This window comes from Nanorana parkeri, unplaced genomic scaffold, assembly GCF_000935625.1.
Source record: "Nanorana parkeri isolate BGI_ZX_2015 unplaced genomic scaffold, ASM93562v1 scaffold1006, whole genome shotgun sequence".
Classification (NCBI taxonomy): domain Eukaryota; kingdom Metazoa; phylum Chordata; class Amphibia; order Anura; family Dicroglossidae; genus Nanorana; species Nanorana parkeri.
This window is the reverse complement of record NW_017307274.1, coordinates 557,799-576,740: the sequence shown is the minus strand read 5'-3', so window position 1 is coordinate 576,740 and position 18,942 is coordinate 557,799. Positions and strand designations below refer to the sequence as shown.

General features: G+C 40.4%; 1 protein-coding gene across 1 annotated transcript in view; it reads left to right on the top strand.

The window, feature by feature from the left end:
- The window catches only part of SPATA17 (spermatogenesis associated 17), a 124,438-nt gene that overhangs the window by 47,725 nt on the left and 57,771 nt on the right, over positions 1-18,942 (top strand). Inside the window, exon 6 of the mRNA XM_018567105.1 lies at positions 13,892-14,015. Coding sequence (XP_018422607.1) covers positions 13,892-14,015 — 124 coding nt within the window. The remainder of the gene's footprint in view (positions 1-13,891; positions 14,016-18,942) is intronic.

The window sequence follows — 18,942 nt, the reverse complement described above, 5'->3', positions numbered from 1 at the left end:
TTAGGGAAATTACGCAGCTGCCTAGGGAACGCTGCCACATAGGGTGCAGCGACCCAGATCACTTGTGTAAGCCTGCTTGTCCGTCGTGATTTTCAGGGTCCCCTGCTCTTCTGGGGGACCCAGGATCATGCCAATGATTTCAGGATGGAGAGCGAGGAGCAGTCCGGAGAATGTTTGTTCGCCGATATGCTCTGTGTGATCAGTGAGACAGGAGTGCTGTACTCACAGCTCTTCCTGTCTCAGCTGCACAGGAGATCAAGCACAATGCTGGATACTCGATCTTCTGTATTGGAGGGCAGGCTTCATAAAGAGAGCCTGTCACCTCCAAACGCTATCACATGGATCTATATGCACAGTGATAGGAGCAGTGATCTGCATGCCTCCTGCCACTATCCAAGAAGGAGGAACCATTATATATAGGATTTGTGATGAAAGTAGGACATGCAGATACCTTCTGTTTTAAAAAAGTATGCTTTGTATTTTTCAGTGTGAAAAATATCTTGAAACTGATTCATTACACCTTTCCTTTTTTCTTTTCCATTTCCTTTTTCTGTTTTCTCTTCCTATTTCTCTATTTCCCCTTCTCTTTACAATGTTTTTTTTCCCTTTTACTTTCCCTTTTTTCCTTTCCATTTTCCCTTTCTTTTTCTAGTTTTTTCCTTCTACATTTCCTTTTTCTGCCGTTCCCTTTTTTGCTATGTTTACATCTAATTTTTTCCCTTTTCATTGTTTCTTTCGCTTCCTATTGTCCCTTTCCCCTTTACATTTTTCTGCTTTTCCTTTGCCATTCCTGTTTTCCCTTTTACTTGTCCATCTTATTTTCCCCTTTTAGTATTCCATTTTCATATCCTTCTATTTATTTTTTATTCTCTTTTCCCTTTCTGTTTTCCCCTTCATTTCTGGTTTCCTTTTCCATTTTCTTTTCTCTTTTCCCTTGCCCCTTCGTGTATAGTTCTGCCTTTCTTTTTCCATTTCCTTTTACCTTCTATTTTTCCATTTTATTTTTTCATTTCCATTTTGTTTTACCTTTTCTCTTTTCTTTTCCCTGTTTCCCGGTCCATTCTCCATTTCCTTTTACCATTTAATATACCCCTTTTGAATTTACCTTTTCCTTTCCCTTTTATGTAACTGTCCTCTGTAATGCTCTCTAATTCAATCCCCATAGTGGTTAGAATTTTGACAATCGCTATATCACAGCTTGCATTTGAACAGTGATTAATTGTTATTTAACGACTATCATCCAGACTTTCTGTAAAAACCTATCCTAGCATTATTGTTTATATGTCCAGGTATGTCAAATGTATTATTCCAGCATAAAGATCAATTTATACACACATGGCTTTATTCTAAAGCATCCAGTTCCAACGTGAGGCTGGAATGTTCACAAATCTCTAACAACTTTGTGGTAAAGCTTTTTCAACACTCCAGCCAGGAACTGAAAGCTTAAGGATAAAACCGTGAGTTTATAAATTGAACTTTACGATGGAATAAAATGAATATAATATAAATATAAAATGAATTGCATAGTACATCTATAAATATAAAGAATAGAAGAAAGGTCTGTGGGTATCTTTTAGTATGTTTTGTTATGTGTAAAGGATATTTTTTATTTCTGAAAAATCTGTCTGGTAGTGAATAATTTGTATTACAGAGTATATTCTATGGCAGTGGTTCCTGACCTTGGGTAACCCCAGGGGTACTAAGCAGCACATTTAGGGGTACTTGAAAATATTTTTGTAATGGTGGAAAAAAGCTGAGGTAGTGGAGAGTCAGGGACTAAATCTGTGCAGAATGTCTGCAGAGTAATCCTGCGGCTGCATTTTCCAACACTCTTGCTGCCATCAGCTCAGTTAGTTCCCAGCTGAGTGATGTGCCCTTCGATTCTCTTAAGTCCAAGCATCCCTAGATCCAGGAAATACATTGTCACATACCACACCCCAAAGAGACCACTGACCATGATAACACTGGACACTTCATCTCAATTTGGCATACCCCAAAACGCTCTCCACCCCAACCTCTCAGCTCCCTCCTTCATCCAGCTGACACTGACACAGTGACATTTGAGCCCTTCCTAGTGTTTGTGCAATTTGGCCACACCTACCATTTAGCCTGGCACGCTACATGCTTCACTATTAGCCCCGCCCCCTGCCCTACCCTAACCAAGCGATACAGTTTATACAAATGGATGGAAAAGGGTTATGCAAGTTAAAAAAAAAGGTTGGGAACCACTGTTCTATGGTTAAATTGCAACAATACACCTTTGCATCAGCATCAGCAAACATTATCTTAGTTTTCTTGGAAGCAGTGAAGGATAAACAGTTTTATACATGCTTTCCAATTCCTTTTAGACATTGAATGTGGCACATATCTCTTAAAATGCCACTAAATCATAAACCTTTGTGGAAGTAGAATTTGGAAACACGCTGTACACCCTTTGCTGTCCTTTTCAGAAGTGCAGTGGTAAAAGACATATTTGCAAGTATCCTAAGATACAGCCCGCTGTTAATATTTTCCCTCTAACTATTGTCAGGAACAAAGTATTTTTCTTTACTGGACAGCTTTCTTCCTCTATAAACCTCTCTAAAACCTACATTTATTTGATTTTTTTTCCAGAGGCACAAGTGTCAAAATGCTTGTTTTTATTTGTAAAATATCTTTTAATATTATTCCTTACGTATAAATCTCAAGGGCATTTCATAGGAATAACTCTTTAGCCCATGGGCAGTATGAGATACTTGTCAAGTGTTATGCAGGACTATTGCAAGATTGTCATTTCATTTATTTTTCCACTTTCAGAGGTTGTTCTTATTGCTGTCCAAAAATGACCCAGTCCTTTCAGCTAATCAAGCAGTCATTTCAGTTTAAACACTCATGGCGCATGAGAACTATAGGTTATATTTAACATAATAAAATGATTGCCAATTGAATCACACTTACAACGTATCTGTACTCTAAACTTTATGTTTATTTATTTATATATTGGGAAGAGTGTGGAAGAGTTATAACCATATTCAGATTTGTATTGATGTCTTTGTCCTCACTGGAGAGATTCGCCTTCTGTGATTAACTCCAAACCTTGTCATCAGAACAGGAGGTGAGGGGAAATCCTCCAATGGGGCACCTGTTCTGTGACAACTGTTTAAGAGAAGATTCCTCTCACTTTCCTCAATTTTCTTTTGTGTCTGTAGTATAGCAAATGAAGTGAAATCTTTCCAACAGACCTTAAAAAAACAAAAACAAATGGGCTTTTAATACATTTCTATCATAAAACCGTGTATTCTTTAATAGAGTAGCAACCAGAATGCTTGTCAGGTCTTTCTTTCTTTCTCTCTTTTTTTCTTTCTTTCTTTCTTTTTCTCTCTCTCTCTCTCTCTCTTCTCTCCTCTCTCTCTCTCTCATCTCTCTCTCATCTCTCTCTCATCTCTCTCTCATCTCTCATCTCTCTCTCATCTCTCATCTAACAGAGGTTTCTATCCTGGTGACCATCAATGCTGAAATCTGTGATGAGCACATTTTATCTCAATACAACAGACATGTGTATCCTTACTAGAATCTTGGTGAGCTTTGTATATTTCTTTCAGATCTGAGCAGTAATCCAGTGAAATGCTTTTTTCTCTGTGCAGGAGCTTCCTATATTAAGATCAAGCACTGCTGCTCTCTCTCCTTGTGCAGGGTGACTGGTCTTGTCTTCGCCCCTTCCTGTAATAAAGGCGGGTCACTGCTGCTCTCTCTCCTTGTGCAGGGTGACTGGTCTTGTCTTCGCCCCCTCCCCTAGTTTTCTGCTGGCAGCCTGTAGTGGGTGGAGCCTGCTGGGTCCCTCTCACACCTCTGATTTCTACACAAGCTATGTGCAACACAGTGGTGATGCGAAAGTTTTTATTTACCAGAGTTGGGGTTTAAGGCCAATTAATTTTCTATGTTCTTCCAGCGTATGAACCATATTTATAAAAACTGGAGAAAAGAATGTTTTGTTCAAAAGTAAGGAATGTATTCAATGTGAGATGCTCAGTCCTGTGACATTTTTCATCTGTTAAAATAAAACAATGAAGTTGAAAGGTCACTATCCAAAAACTCTGCTCATATGGACAACTGTCTTTTCTCCAATATTTCTAAAAACACTATGGGGTTGATTTGTTAAAGGAGTAGAACATGTGAATTTTCCCTTAGCGTAATAAATGTGGTGAAAATACATATTTTGCACATTCGCAAAAAATACACAAGGAAAAAAAAGCATTTTTGTCTTCACATGTTTGGATGATGGAAGTCACCTGAACTTCACCTTATATACTAAGCTAAAGGAAATGTAAAAGCGACCAGTCTATTTGCCTTTAGTAAATTAACCCCACTACATGTGCCCTGTTCACACCATTCAAGTGTGTTAGTGTGCGTTTCTTAATACAACACTGTTGTGTGTAGAACTAAATGAAGTGGGGTTTTTAAAGTTAAAAAGTAAACACTGCGATGCGTTGTAACAATGCAACTCAGAATATGACTAGGAATTTGTTTAAGCAAATTTGACCTGAACAGCTCAATAAGTGAAAGTTTCCATTTTGGCCAAATTAAGACATCAGAGAAATCTTTTTTGATGGAAATCACAGTGCTTATTCCTAAGCATTACCAGCTCACTGATGTCATTCACTAATTACCTGGGGTTGTACTTTCACTGCCCGCTGTCCGCCCGTTGTATATAAACAGCTCGCTTTTGAATGCGGGTCTCTGTAAATAAATGGCTTTTTTCCCCCAGCTCAACGCGCCCCCTAGCATGAGTACGAGAAGGACACTGTAAACATTTGTTATAGCCAGAGATGGCTGTTACATACAAGTGTTCGGGTGGCCTGATTGCTTGTATGGTGCATGACAGTGTGCACCCCCGCCAATGCCGCTGCCAGCTATTCCTGACTCCGCCATCCCCTGTGCGGGCCCGGGACTGGCACAGTGGTTCTGTGTACATTGATTGGATGGAGATTAGCACACTTTCAGTGGCTGATCTCCCCTCCGATCATTGAAAGTAGAAGTGTTGTGAATCACATGATTCAGCTTTCAATGTGTGATTTCTCCAACTGCTGTAGCCAGAGAAGAAGCTGGTGAAATAGATCTCTGCTTCATCAGCTTCTTTGGCGATCCATAGGTGAGATTAGGGTTAGAGAAATTAAAGTCACATAATAACTAAAATAAAAACACAAAAAAGTCCCCCGTCCCCCCACGTGCACGCACGCACATACAAACACAAACACGTGTCAGGTGCACTTACATGCGAAAACAACAATCTGGTGTAACACATAACACATGTTACATATCACCGCAAATGTTGGAATGCTATAATTGTAGGGCCATCAGTCACTGTTAACATTAAATTAAAGAGCAGTAAAAGCTTTTAAAATGTTGCCCATTTTTGGGTATGATAGGTTTCAATGGACGTGTCTGGGTTTGGCGGTTGCCAGGAGAACGGTACTTGCCTGACTGCATTGTGCCAAGTGTAAAGTTTGGTGGAGGGGGGATTATGGTGTGGGGTTGTCAGGGGTTGGGCTTGGCCCCTTAGTTCCAGTGAAGGGAACTCTTAAGGCATCAGCATACCAAGACATTTTGGACAATTTCATGCCCCCTTTGTGGGAACAGTTTTGGGCTGGCCCCTTCCTGTTCCAACATGACTGCGCACCAGTGTACAAAGCAAGGTTCATAAAGACATGGATGAGCAAGTTTGGGGTGGAGGAACTTGACTGGCCTGCACAGAGTCCTGACCTCAACCTGATAGAACACCTTTGGGATGATTCAGAGCAGAGACTGCGAGCCCGGCCTTCTCCTCCAACATCAGTACCTGACCTCACAAATGTGCTTCTGGAAGAATGGTCAAACATTCCCATAGACACACTCCTAAACCTTGTGGACGCCTTCCCAGAAGAGTTGAAGCTGTTATAGCTGCAAAGGGTGGACCAACTCAATATTGAACCCTACGGACTCAGACTGGGATGCTATTAAAGTTCATGTGCGTGTAAAGGCAGGTGTCCCAATACTTTTGGCAGTGTAGTGTATTTGGTATCTATTTACCCGACATGACCCCATCTATTATATTTTATCCGAAAATTGTCTAATAATAAATGTTTCATAACATAAAGTAGGTAAAAGGTTTTTTTTTAATTTTCAGTACTTTTTTCTTTATTTAGTAAAAAATAAAAAACCCCAAAAAGAAACCCCTTCCTGTCCCAAAAATTGCTTGACTGAATAAATGTAGAAGTACCTCAGTGCTGAATACTGACAAATGGCCTGGACGGGAAGGGGGTTTAACACCCCGGTCTTCAAGTGGTTAATATTTGCACTCACTGTAATAGTATACTGTATAGCCTGCTACTATGTCAGGCTAGAGTTCCTTTTTAATCGTTCATGCTTCTGCCATATTCTCCAGAGATATGGTGTGTGGCTTGGAAAATCTTTGCCCATAAGAAGGATTAGAAACTACAACAGTGAACCTTGTGCACCGGTTCATAGGTCAGAGCTAAAAAAAAACCAACTAAAACTAAAAACATTTGTGTCACTGCAAGCTGTGATGCGTCATACAGGAACAGCAGTGTCATTCCAGATGGAGGGAGCAGCAGGGGACTGTGATGGGAACTCCAGTAATGACACTTCAATATGGTCCCCTCTCCGATCTGCCAGGGTAAAAGTCATTATTTAGATTAATTAGCTGGGGATTCTTGTGTTTGATCTACAGATTGGCCAAAGGTCACTGCTGTCCAGCCTTTTGCAAGATGGGTCCAAATAAATCTTATAGTTCCTTCATACCGCTGAGTCAAGTCTTATTAACCAGCCAATGTGATCATTTCTAATCACAACACAAATAAGTTCATATAATGTTTTTCAAATCTAAGGGCCACTTTAAACCTGTGCATTGTAATATGCGCAAAACATGGCAGGCATTACAGTAACATGTGGCAAAATATGCCATGCATTGCTCTGTCATTCATTCAAAATAGCACCCCAATGCAGAAGTGCAGTAGGTGATGACGGACCTACGCTGCAGCGCACCACAATGCTTATGCAATGTCGCGGTGTGCTGTGTTAGATGATGCGGATCCAGTTTTTGGTCTCTTGTCATGTGTTAGCATACCCATTTAAAATTAATTGATTGCCTTAATGCAACGCACCACAATGGACCATAAAAGTCTCAAGAGGACCTGGATGTTGCTGATTTTGCATAATACATATAAGCTACTTTTTCTTTACAGTAGCAAAAGTTTGAAATACGCACACGGTTACTATAAAGGGCATCTAGGGTCGAAAACTAAAAATGAATATATATTCATTGAATTTCTATAAGTTCTATCCCGCTCCTAATAACCATCTATCTAGAAGTGTGTGAGGTTACTTATTGAAGATAAGATGCCCATAGGATGGACGTCCTCAATGCACTAACACAATTATACTCAGCCCTGTGAATATGTACTTCCTTTTATTACCACTCTCACAGAGCCTTCTGTCTGAACTACAACTCAACGCATGAACAATGTAGCATCATCATTGCTTGCTGGAAGCAATGCATGATGGGATATGTAGTCTTGAGAAATCAAGATTGCATAACATCAAGCAGCAGGGAAAGAGATGTAAAGCACACTGGGAATCCTGGAAGATGGTGAAAGTGATGGGCAGACAGAAGGCAGCACTCACTACATAAAATGGATTTTTTTCAAGCAAGCTTTGATTACATTATGAAAAACAACTCTACTACGTATTCCTATTACAATGCTGATGTTCTAGCAGGAGAGAATATGCTGGGACTTCACAACATTTATAAGTCCTTAGTTTTAACTTTAATATTTTTTTGTAATAAATAAAATTATTTATTTGAAGGATAAGTTCACCTTTTGCAAAAATAATAATATTAAAAAAATGCATTTCTTTAATATTTGTATTGAAGCCTGGGAAACATTGCAATTGTGATCACTCGATCACAGCTGCAAAGCTCAGACTTCAGCACATTCTCTTCCAGGTAGAGCTCGTACTGAGGTACAGAGTTTCAGTTAGGAGAGATGGGGGAAGGACGGCTGGACTTCAAACTGCATTATATCACCCCATACAGCATCCAGCCATCCTCCCGCTAGGTAGATGCGGGAATATGGGCAGCTCTGCCTAGAGCGAGGACGGCTGGATGCTGTATGAGGTGATTTAATACAGTTTGAAGTCCAGCCGTCCTTCCCCATCTCTCCTAACTGAAACTCCGTACCTCAGTACGGAGCTTTCCCTAGGAGTGAATGTGAAGAAGCCTGAGCTCTGCAGCCCGGATCGAGTGATCACAATTGCAATGCTTTCCAGGCTTAATGCAAATATTAAAGAAATGCATATTTGTAATATATATTATTAATTATGCATTTCTTTAATTTTTGCAAAAGGTGAACTTATCCTTTAAGCTTGTTTTAGTCTTGACAAGCAGCCCTATGTTTTCTTTTCCCCTAATGTCCCTTTAATTAGTAAATCACCTTTTTTATCCACTTTTACATTTTTGGGATAACCTTTAAAACACCTTATATAAGGACAGACAAAGGTCATCTGTCTCACTGCCTCCTTTGTTCTTTGTCAAAAGTTGACACGGCTAATGAGGTTTGTTTGGTGCAGCACAAATTTCCCGACACAGATAGAGATCCTTTCAATGGAAACAAATTTGTTCGGCTTTACCTGGTAACTTAGCGATTAATAATAGCCCTGAGAAGCAGGTCAGAGGGGTCACTTTACCAGCCTGCCAGCACCATCTACAATGCACAGCTCGTTTAGATATACCGTCAATGTTACTGCAGATTGGAAAATAAAACAGGATGTTTTGCACATCTTTCAGATCTGGACCATATTTACAGCTAGTCATTTAATGAAACAATTAGAAAAGTGCTTAGGAGAGAAAGTTATAATTCAGTGGACTTCTGAAAGAAACAGTTAAAAATACAATTTAAAGTAAACCTAATTAGATATAATTGAATGTATGCAAGAATATAAATATTCTATGTTAAAGAATATCTAAATCCAAAATAGGCTTATTAGTCCTTAGTCCTTGGTTGCATAAGTTTTCTTTTTTCAGGCCTTTATTTTCACCTGGTGATCCTGCCAGTAACACACTTCTTGTGCTGGGGTGACAATACTCACTCAGCAAACTCATTTTTACTTTTCTTCATGAAACAGAGCAGAGGGTTTATGTAGTCCTCAGAGATAGTGGAGAACAATGTAACTGATAGTAGTTGGCAGAGAGCACGGGAATTATTAGCTCACAAGCTTTCTGGCAGGATCAACTGGTATTTTTTGCACTTATTGAACAGATACAACAAAACGCTTTCAATGCTATTGAACAGACCCAAAAGGGAGCGAATGGGAGAAGCTCATTGTTAAGGTTTACTTATATTTTAAGCATAACTGTATTTTCAGAACAGATATTCTAGCTTTTACTGTCCATCCAGTTTTAGCAAATTATTACACCACGCTCTGTTCTTTACTTAAAAGAGAACTATGGGGTAACCTTTTTTTCCCCATAGTTCTCAATAGGGTTACAGGAGGACATATACTAACATTCTACCGTGAGCCAAAACTCAGTATATAGCGGGCTGTCGAGATCCACTCACTGGCTGATTGGCAGCGGGCTCTGTCTCTCTAGAGCCAGAACCAGCTGTGCCCACGTTCTCCCCTGTCTGTTCACCCAGCGAGCAGCGTTTTTTGATCACTCCGAGCTATAGAGCCGGTGCATAACAGCTGCAGTGTCCAATGACGGATCAAACTTTTGGGAAGATTACATTTTACTCTCCCAATAGTTCTCCTTTAAATTAGGAGTGCGGAAATTAACGATTAATCCGTTGATGAATCGTTAATTTTTTTGATCGATCAAAATTATTTTGATCGATCAAAGTTCTTTTGATCCGTACTCACCTCTACGCCGGCTTCCGGGTCTTCCGTCGGAGATCCGGTGACGTCACCGGACTCCTCCCCCCTCCCCGAGTGGCTCTGTCGGCTAACGAAGGGAAGAGGGGAGGAGTCGGGTGATGTAGTTGTCCGTGATGGGTAACGAAGGGAAGGAGGGAGGAGTCCGTTGACGTCGATGTCCGTGACGTCACCGGACTCCTCCCCCTTCCCTTCGTTACCTGACAGGATCACTTGGGCCGGTGAGTCTCCTGCTTCATTAGTGCATACTCATAAGACAAAAACACAAGGCAGGTTTGAAAAACATGTCTGATTGCTATCGTTTTGCCTGAGATAAGCCTTCACCAGTCGTGCCTGCATGTGCCTTTCCAGCTACTATTGTCCTTCACCATAGGCCTGAACTGAGCATTCTTGTTTATGAAGTCCAGAGGCTGACCACTATGCCTGAGGTTGGTTGCATCATACCCAAATGTCCAACCACCATCTGAAGTTTATATGCAGCTCTATGAAATGGTAATTGACCACAGTAATTTGTAAGCTGATTACTTGGAATACCAGACTGAGCAGAAATGTTTATTTATTCATAGATTGTATTCCAATATCCAGTATCCCAGTATATACATATTTAAAAAAAATTTGATTCATCGAACAGGAACATTTTAATCATTACCAGCCCTACTTTAAATGGTTAATTAGCAGGTCTACATCAACACAGACCCAGAGGGAAGAGTTAAAATATTTAATTCTAACCTGCTTCCCCATTCGGCCTGACTGACTGAGGGCTCACCGGCCCACGCTCGGATTTAGCAAAAGGGCTAGTGAGTTTGACATCTCCGGTGGGTGGACTGTGTGATGCTCTTTATCAGCACATCACGCTGTGTATTTTTTTTTTTTGCATACTCCATTCAGGTCCCCATAGAGCAGCATGGTGCACTGTACTACAAGAAAATGGAGCCTATCTCTCCTGTAAGGTATTAGTGGTCTATTATGTAACATTATATCAGTGCCTCATAGTCTCTTATACCATTGTAGCATTCTCTCAATCTCCTGTAAAATGGTGGTGGTCTCTCACAGGATATCTCTCACACAGAAAATCATTATTGAAAACTATGAAAAAAAAAGAATTATCCTCAAATACAACTGGTCAGAAACCACATGAGCACTTCATAGGCCAACAGAGAGGATCTGAACATTTCTAAAAAAAAAAAAAAAACTACAGGCAGCCTGTAACCAGGTATATAAAAAGTATAGACAGACCTTTGAATGTCTGTGGACATAACACAAGAGTTGCAGTGGCTAGCAGGGTGGAGCTGCTGTCCGAGTAACGAGCTGTCAAACCTATCCAAATCACTGTTACCCTATCCCACCTCCACATCTTATAAGCCACCACTTATAGTATGCTTTCTTCTCCAAAATGAGCTTGCATGTTTATTTAACACATTGTAGCTCATGGATACTTTGTCTAGTTGGATCCTGTCCCAGGCCTGTACATCTGACCACCCTCTAAGGTCTATAGGTACCCTTACATTAGGGCAATTGACTGGGATTAGGGATAAAATTGAATGAACCCCTTTGTTTTTTGGAAGCACTGTACAGTCGGTGTGATGACTTGAATCTTCCTTCTGTTTTGTACTTTCTGTACTTTATTGCCAAGCCCTGCTTACTTGGTTGTACGTGTGCAGTGGAGAGCATGAGTGTAGATAAACTCTTTTGTCGTCTTTTGTTTATATCTAGTACTTCCATCATAGATCTGCTTAATGGTGAATTACAGAGCAGGAGATCACAGAAGGTGACAACATTAAACACACGCTTTGCAAAGCATAATATAACTAATCTCACTGAAGGGCAAATAATTCAACAGAATCTCTTCTCGGCAGAGGGCGAGTGACTACTGTACACCCGCAGTGCGTAACTCATGGTAAAGACCTGGCCATCGGGTATTAACACTTAATTAAATCTATATGCATCAGTGGGCGAAGTTCCAGTGTTTCAAGCAAAGGTTAATTAGACTAGCTGTTTCTGAGGAACAAATCTGAGGGATGTTAATTGACCCAAGCTCATCCGCACATTCTGCCCTATAGCAAGTTTTGTGTTCACTGTGAATGCTCATTGGCTGTCTTCTGGTTCTAGAATGCAAGCAGCTTCTAGATACCACTTTTTATTAGCACTGCCATTGTTACTTTTTACTACACTGAATAAAATGCTATTGTTTTACTAGACAGCTCCTAGAGCTTGTCAACAAGAGGAATGGCAAATGTCTATGTTACCGAGAGCAGCCAGGGACACGCCAGATGATGGACTAGCCTGCTAGGGCTGTCATGGTACAGACAAAAGTCATGAAGGCTCATAACATTAGAGTTGGACCTTAAAGGAACTTGTCAGGATAGAAATATGGGAGGTGCCCGTGATCAGTGACCTTCCTTTCCTGCTTGGTGCCTTACTGACCCCAGGAATATCAGGTGAATGGCCACCTAATATACACAATTTAGTTTTTTGTTAGTGATTCACCTAGTTGTGATGGAAGGACAAGAACAACAAGCACAGGGCTTGTTGTTTTTGGAGGCATGAGCTAGGCAAGTTAGGGGCCCTACTTTGCTAGGTTGCCTTGGCAGGGAAGTGTGGCTCAACATATACAGTATGTGCACATGTATGAATTGACATTCACCTTGTTTTTGGTCAGGCTGGCTGGTAGGTGTGCTGGGGAACTTTTTGCATTGTACATTGTGTAAACTTCTATGCCCACTTATGTCAGGTATAAATATTTCAGTCAAAGGGAAACTCAATCAGCATCTGCTGTGCCATCTCTATAGTTCTCATTAAATCCCTTCCTATGTAGTAAATGTTTCTTTATAAAACAATTAATGAATAGACAGTAAAAACAGAAGGAAGACACTGGAGTTCAGCTTTAAAACATTTAGCCTTCAAAACAATTAACAAAAACCCTAATAGTTGCCTTGTCAACAGAATCTGTCACTTTGGATATCAAAAGTAAAAAGATTTGCAAAGTTGCTACATGTACTGTACCTTTAATGACCCCAGTGTCTTCTTCTGTTACCCCTTTTCTAGACTGTCCTCGCAATATCCAAAGCCTCGTTATCAGCAGTGCCACCTTGTTAGCAGCATCATCAGTCCAAGGCAGGCTCAAGGTGCGAGTCACTGCAACAGGCTCTGTAAGTCCTCTTCATATGGAGCGATCTGGGATTTCTGTTGCAGGAACCTACATATTTTTGCATCAAGCATCCCAGGTGCCCTGTTCAGATGCCACCACTGTGCTCATTCAAGTAAATGAAAGGTGACAGCAGCCGCATCTGTAAGCAGCAATCCACATGTATTCGTATATATGATACAATTACTTGCGGTTTTGATTAGATGAATCATATATTCCAGACCATATGTACTCGTACCATGTACAATTCCAGTGGGTACAGTGGCTGCATGTGAACGGGGACACCTGGCATTCCTGACGCAGGGGTCTGTAGATTCTTGCGACAGGAATGCCAGATTACCCTGTGTGAAAGAGGCCTAAGATTCCATGACCGCACTCTATCGCTGACTTGTAGTGACAGAAAGGTGGTTAAAAATATAAATAAAGGCTTGTGAAATAATAATAAAAAAAAGAATACATTTTCTGAATACAGTTATTACAGGTATTATTTCAATACCAGTTACCAAAATGTAATCTTTTTTTTGCAAAAATCCCCTTTTATCAGGGCTTTAGCAATGCGGTAAGAGTCTCTAAAGAGTGTCTATTTCAAATCAAAACTCTATACCAGGAGCTTAGATAGAGGGTAATTGTGTCAGCGGAAGGTATTTGGGTGAACCCCTTTCTTTTGGGGGTGCCCTGCTCTGTAGAAAGCTGCCAAATCTAAACCATTAGACTTATATGAAGACTTGTCTCTACTGGATAGGAATCTGGGTCCAGTGCCTTGCTTCCATCTTCTCTTAATAATGGTGTATCATGACATTGTTCCATATGCTGATCAGTAACTATTTTGCCTTACTGCAGGAAGGAACTGGAGGAATACGCCACCATGAAAGAGAAGGAAAAACTGAGGAGATATTTGGAAAAGGAAGAACACAGGAAGAACCATGAAGCCAGGAAGATGCATTACCTCCTCAGTACAGAGCAGGTTAGTATACAGTACAAATCCTTGACAGCTCAGGGAAGCCTCAGGGAGCCACACACTGACAGAGACAAAAGAGCCAGCTGAATAGGACATGACGACTTGAAAAGATATCACAAAAACACAACTTCCACTTCAATTAGGTAGTTTTCTATGTGTGAGGGCAGATATCATGACTGCTCAGTAACAGCCCTGAAACACAAGCGTCCGTGTCAGCACTTTCATCTGAAAGCGAAAAGGAAAACAGAATTGCTAGACTGCCGTGACTAATTTCCATCGGCTTGTTGTCGTGTCATGTCTTTACTGGTATTTTATTATTAAGGGGGATTCTGCTAAGCATTATTTACATCGAATCTTTGGAGAGCGGAGGCTACATTCAACACTTGCTCCACTCATTATTTCCTTGTTAAGGTGTGATATTTCAATCATATTCAATCACCTATTATTGAATACATATTTCAATCACCAGAACTGGGTAGGCAAAGTGCTTAGGCAGGCAAAAAATGTAGGACCATATTTATTGAGGGTGCTGGGCACACTTATTTGGTATAAAGACCAATAATAATGTGCAAAATTCAACCAATCAGAAGTCATCTTTTAACTGATATCAACACAGTAAATTAAAATTTTAATTTGTACTTACCGCCTTCTTGTATAATCCCAGAGGAGGAATAATCTTAGGCAAAATGTAGTTCACTCTTTAGCTAAATTAGTCATGGACACTTAAAGTTATAATCATTTAAAAAAAGATATTATTTTTTATTTATTGCTGTATTTTATTACTAAAGCCATAAAAAACTGAAGCTATATAATGAGGCAGAATAGGGTACCTCTATCTAGAACAGCCTTTTGTAATTACTGTTATTTTGTTTTTGGGAGTTTTTCGTCCCCACTGCATCCCACAAAACAATACAATGCAAGGTCACTGATTATCTATTGAAAGCATTACTTTCACAATGAAGGAGTATTTCTGTGAGATACCTAGGGGCTTATAACTGAGCAGATATCTTCTCTCTGTTATATTTCACAGGGCTCTGCACACAGCGAACCGTATTTTACAGCCCATTCATAAAATGCTGGCTGTGATAAAGAACCTGTGGTAGTTCACTGATTTCTCCCAACAGAGAGAGCTCCTTGATTGGTGAGGGGCTGGTCATGTGACTCTGCACTTCTCCTGGATTTTATATTTATTTTATTCCCCCTCCTATTTATGTTTATTGTGCTTTGTAAGCTTCAGGGCTCCATACTGATTCTTGTTAAATGAATCCCTTAATCCTATGCTCTCCTAACCCTATCCCTTAAACCACCAATTAGAGCCCTTTTTCCAGTCATGTTGGGTTTAGTCTGATGATGTCACAGCCTCTTTACTCTCTTCTTCCACTGGTGGTGGGTGGATCCTAAATACTGCAGAAAGCCATGCAACGTAATGACTTGGCAACCGCCTCTGCAGCATTTCTCCTGTGAGTCCACGGCTGGGGGCGGAGCCTTGAATCCCTTGGCTCACAAGAGGAGTTTCTTTTTCTTTCCTGCTTCATCCAAAAACAGTTTGGCTGGACATTAAAACACTTGACCCCGACCCATAACATTAACCCCCTAGCCTAAGCCGCCTATTAACCTACTCTCTACTTGTACCTTAACCCTTAACTGCATGTGCTCACCTTGTCTGGTGCCATAAGCTAACAATCTGGCACTAAAATGTACTGGCACCGACAAAATGAATGTTTAGACATTTTGGTGCCTCCTGTTAGCGAATGTTAGTTTGTGATGGATTTTGACATGACGGGTATACTTTAAGGACAATTATTTATTTTGCTTTTGTACATCTTTTAGTGTCATCAGTATTGCTTGTTTAGCAGCATATGTTTGGTGAAGGTTTGCACATAATTAATTATGCTAATGTGCCGCTGTCAATATGTACTTCATGGGAATGATATACCTGACACTCTATTCCCATTTTATACATCCCATGGTGATTCAGTACTGTACAAATTAACAACTTCCATTGTTTGGGTAAATGAAGACAGCCTGCGGGCCAGATGCCATCCCCCTTCACTTTACTTCAGGTCTGAGAATTAAAAGAGAACCCCAGTCAAAAGACAGAATTCAGACATAAACTTCCAAAGTGTTATGATTTACAACAAATCCTGGAGCCTTCACCAGAAAATAAAGCCTGTCTCGGAAAATGTCCTTCTCAGTTGAGTCCTTGTAAATGGGTACGGTACAGTAGGAGGAGAGAGCAGTGCAACAAAACAGAGATCACAGAATCCAGCTCAGTTCTGGACACTGCTCACAGCAAGTCTGGTCATTCCCATGGTGGGTTTAATGTTCACAGCATTTGCCCTATGTGTATCAGTTTACAAGAATCCAAAATCTATACTGACCACTATGTAGGTAGCTGCAGGGTTTCATGGTCCACACTGGTTTGGTGGAGACACTTCTATTTAGGAACTATAGAACAGCTTATTAATATACTTCATACACACTTCTAGTTCAGTCCCTTGAGCACGATGGGAAATAGTTCTCTATCCCTAAGGGTTGGTTTCCTAACTCGAATCCTATACCACTTCTAGCCAAGTCAGCAGGGATGGTGCATTTTGTGAACCACCACAAGGCCCTTTGGAATTTAGCGGCTCATTTACATTAGGTATTGGTTAAGCTAGTTCTGGGACCCCCTCTCATTGTCACATAACCCTGGCACTGCTAAGTGAAGCAGGTGAGAAGTGGGAGGCATTCTTAACTGCTTAGCTTGCAAGGACTCACATACTTAACCTGCTTGGCTTGCAAGGTCTCATCCAACCTCAGAATATCCATTGTCCTTCGCTTCCCTTATCTGTCAACTGGGGTGTAACACTCTGCATGTATAATAACAAATGATAAATATTTCCCTATTTGCGTGCTGCAAAGAGGACCCAAAGAGGCAGGGTGAGACTGTTAACCTTTGTCACACAATGAATTTAAAGTTGGAGACTCAAGCTGGCCATACATGGGTCAAATGTTGGCAGATTCCTGTGAATTCGCTTTTATTTGAGCCATAGTTGGTCCTGCTGACACCACCCGGCTTGAGTCGAATTATAATGAGTGTTGCCAGATCCACTTTTAGCTTTGGTAATCCAGTTTATAAAACATGCAATTCTGTGTTTGGATGGTTGCAGAGTAGAAAAAGAAGAAACCCTAAAAACATATAAGCCGCCGTTATATAATGCTGACCACCCCACATTGCCTTTTTTATCCAGTCAAGTACTCTGGTGGATCTGTTTTTTTTTTTTTTACAATCATCCATGTGTCCTGCATTTTTTTCAATTCAATATACAGATTCAAAATGAAGAAATTATTTGGTCAGTGCATTGAAAATATTTCTGGGTCGACCTCTCTCTTCTTTGTAGGAGGATAGTAGGAAAGTTGGAGAACTTAGCCCATTCAGGGCAAAAGTGGCATTGTCTGTGAACAGCTCCACCCACCACCCCCTTCCTGGTCCAATGATAGTTACCTGTCCAGTGATCTCCCACAACTCTTCCCTATGTTGCAGCTGAAGCAAAATACTCGCTGCTTCCAGGTTTGGAGGAGCATGTAAGCTCTTCCCATGAGGAAGTGCTCAGGCCTGGTGGCCAATCACACGGCAGGGGAAGTGATATCACCACTCCCTCTAGACCCCTGCTCACACTCTGGTCCATCTGGGTATTTTGATGGCAGCTGTGATGAAGAAAGAAGGGGCAGGGGAACACTTGAGGAGTATAAAGTTATCTTGGGGTGGAATTTACACATACACTGTCACTTTGCTCTGAACAGGCAAGGTGACAGTGTCTAGGGAGCAAGAAGGATTCTTTTTCTGGATCACCTGTGGGTTCAGAGTTCTATGTATGCAAGTTTTAATTTATTTATTCTTCAATTTTTCTATAGATTGAGCTTGAAGGACTTGTGTCTTATCTCAACCTTTTTTTAAATTAAGCATAGCAAGTTACAAATCTGGTGCAATATTTTATCTGCAAACAAAAAAAAATTTTAAGTTACAAATATTTAAGGACTTTCCCACACAAAGCAAATTCACATTATGGAAATGCTGGATGAAATAGCATCACTTTTTTAACTCATGCTGCTATTGCTGAATATTCTGCTGTAACTTTGTTGCTTTTTTTTCTAAATGCATAGCAGAAACATGCCCGTATGCTGAGAGGTTTATATCTAAATGTTGGAGGTAGTTATTAAAACTCTTGGCACAAAGAATTCATACAGAAAATACACTACTTCACTACATGCTGCTTTTTAACCAAGCTAAAACATTTTTTTTGATCTGTACATAATGTTGTCTGCTCCACCTACTGGCCCATACCGCACATAAGATATTTGCTACGTGTGGTGAAATCATTGTACACTGCATGTAAAAAAAAATGTGAATGTTTATATTTTCAGAGATCGGCTTAAGGTGGGATTTCTTCATCAGCAGAATTAAACAAGTGCATAACGGATGTATAATTAAAAATTACACCTGCATAATCTATGCTACATTCATTAGGTTCATAATTAGATAGGTTAATATCTACCCAGAGTTAATTTTGTACATAAATCTGTATACTTTCTACTCGCCTGATAACTACTTACATCTCATGTCTTTTCTTTCAGTCTCTTTACTTAATCTATGATTGCCATGTGGTCCCCGTTGATTACCCTTCCAGCTGTAGGTACAAAGATGTAGTTTTGAAGGCTATCCAAGGGGACCATATAGTCTCGTATCTCTTAGTACGTTCCTGTCTCGCCAGGGTTAGTTCCTCCATTAGGCGTAAATATTCCACTTTATGTATCCACTCTCTAATTGGCGGAGTAGTTGGAGTTTTCCAATATTTAGGAATAAGGAACTTTGCAGCGTTCAATAGATGTGGTGTCAGGGATTTCCTGTACCTTGATGGGTTTAGGTCCGTCATATGCAGTAAACAGGTCC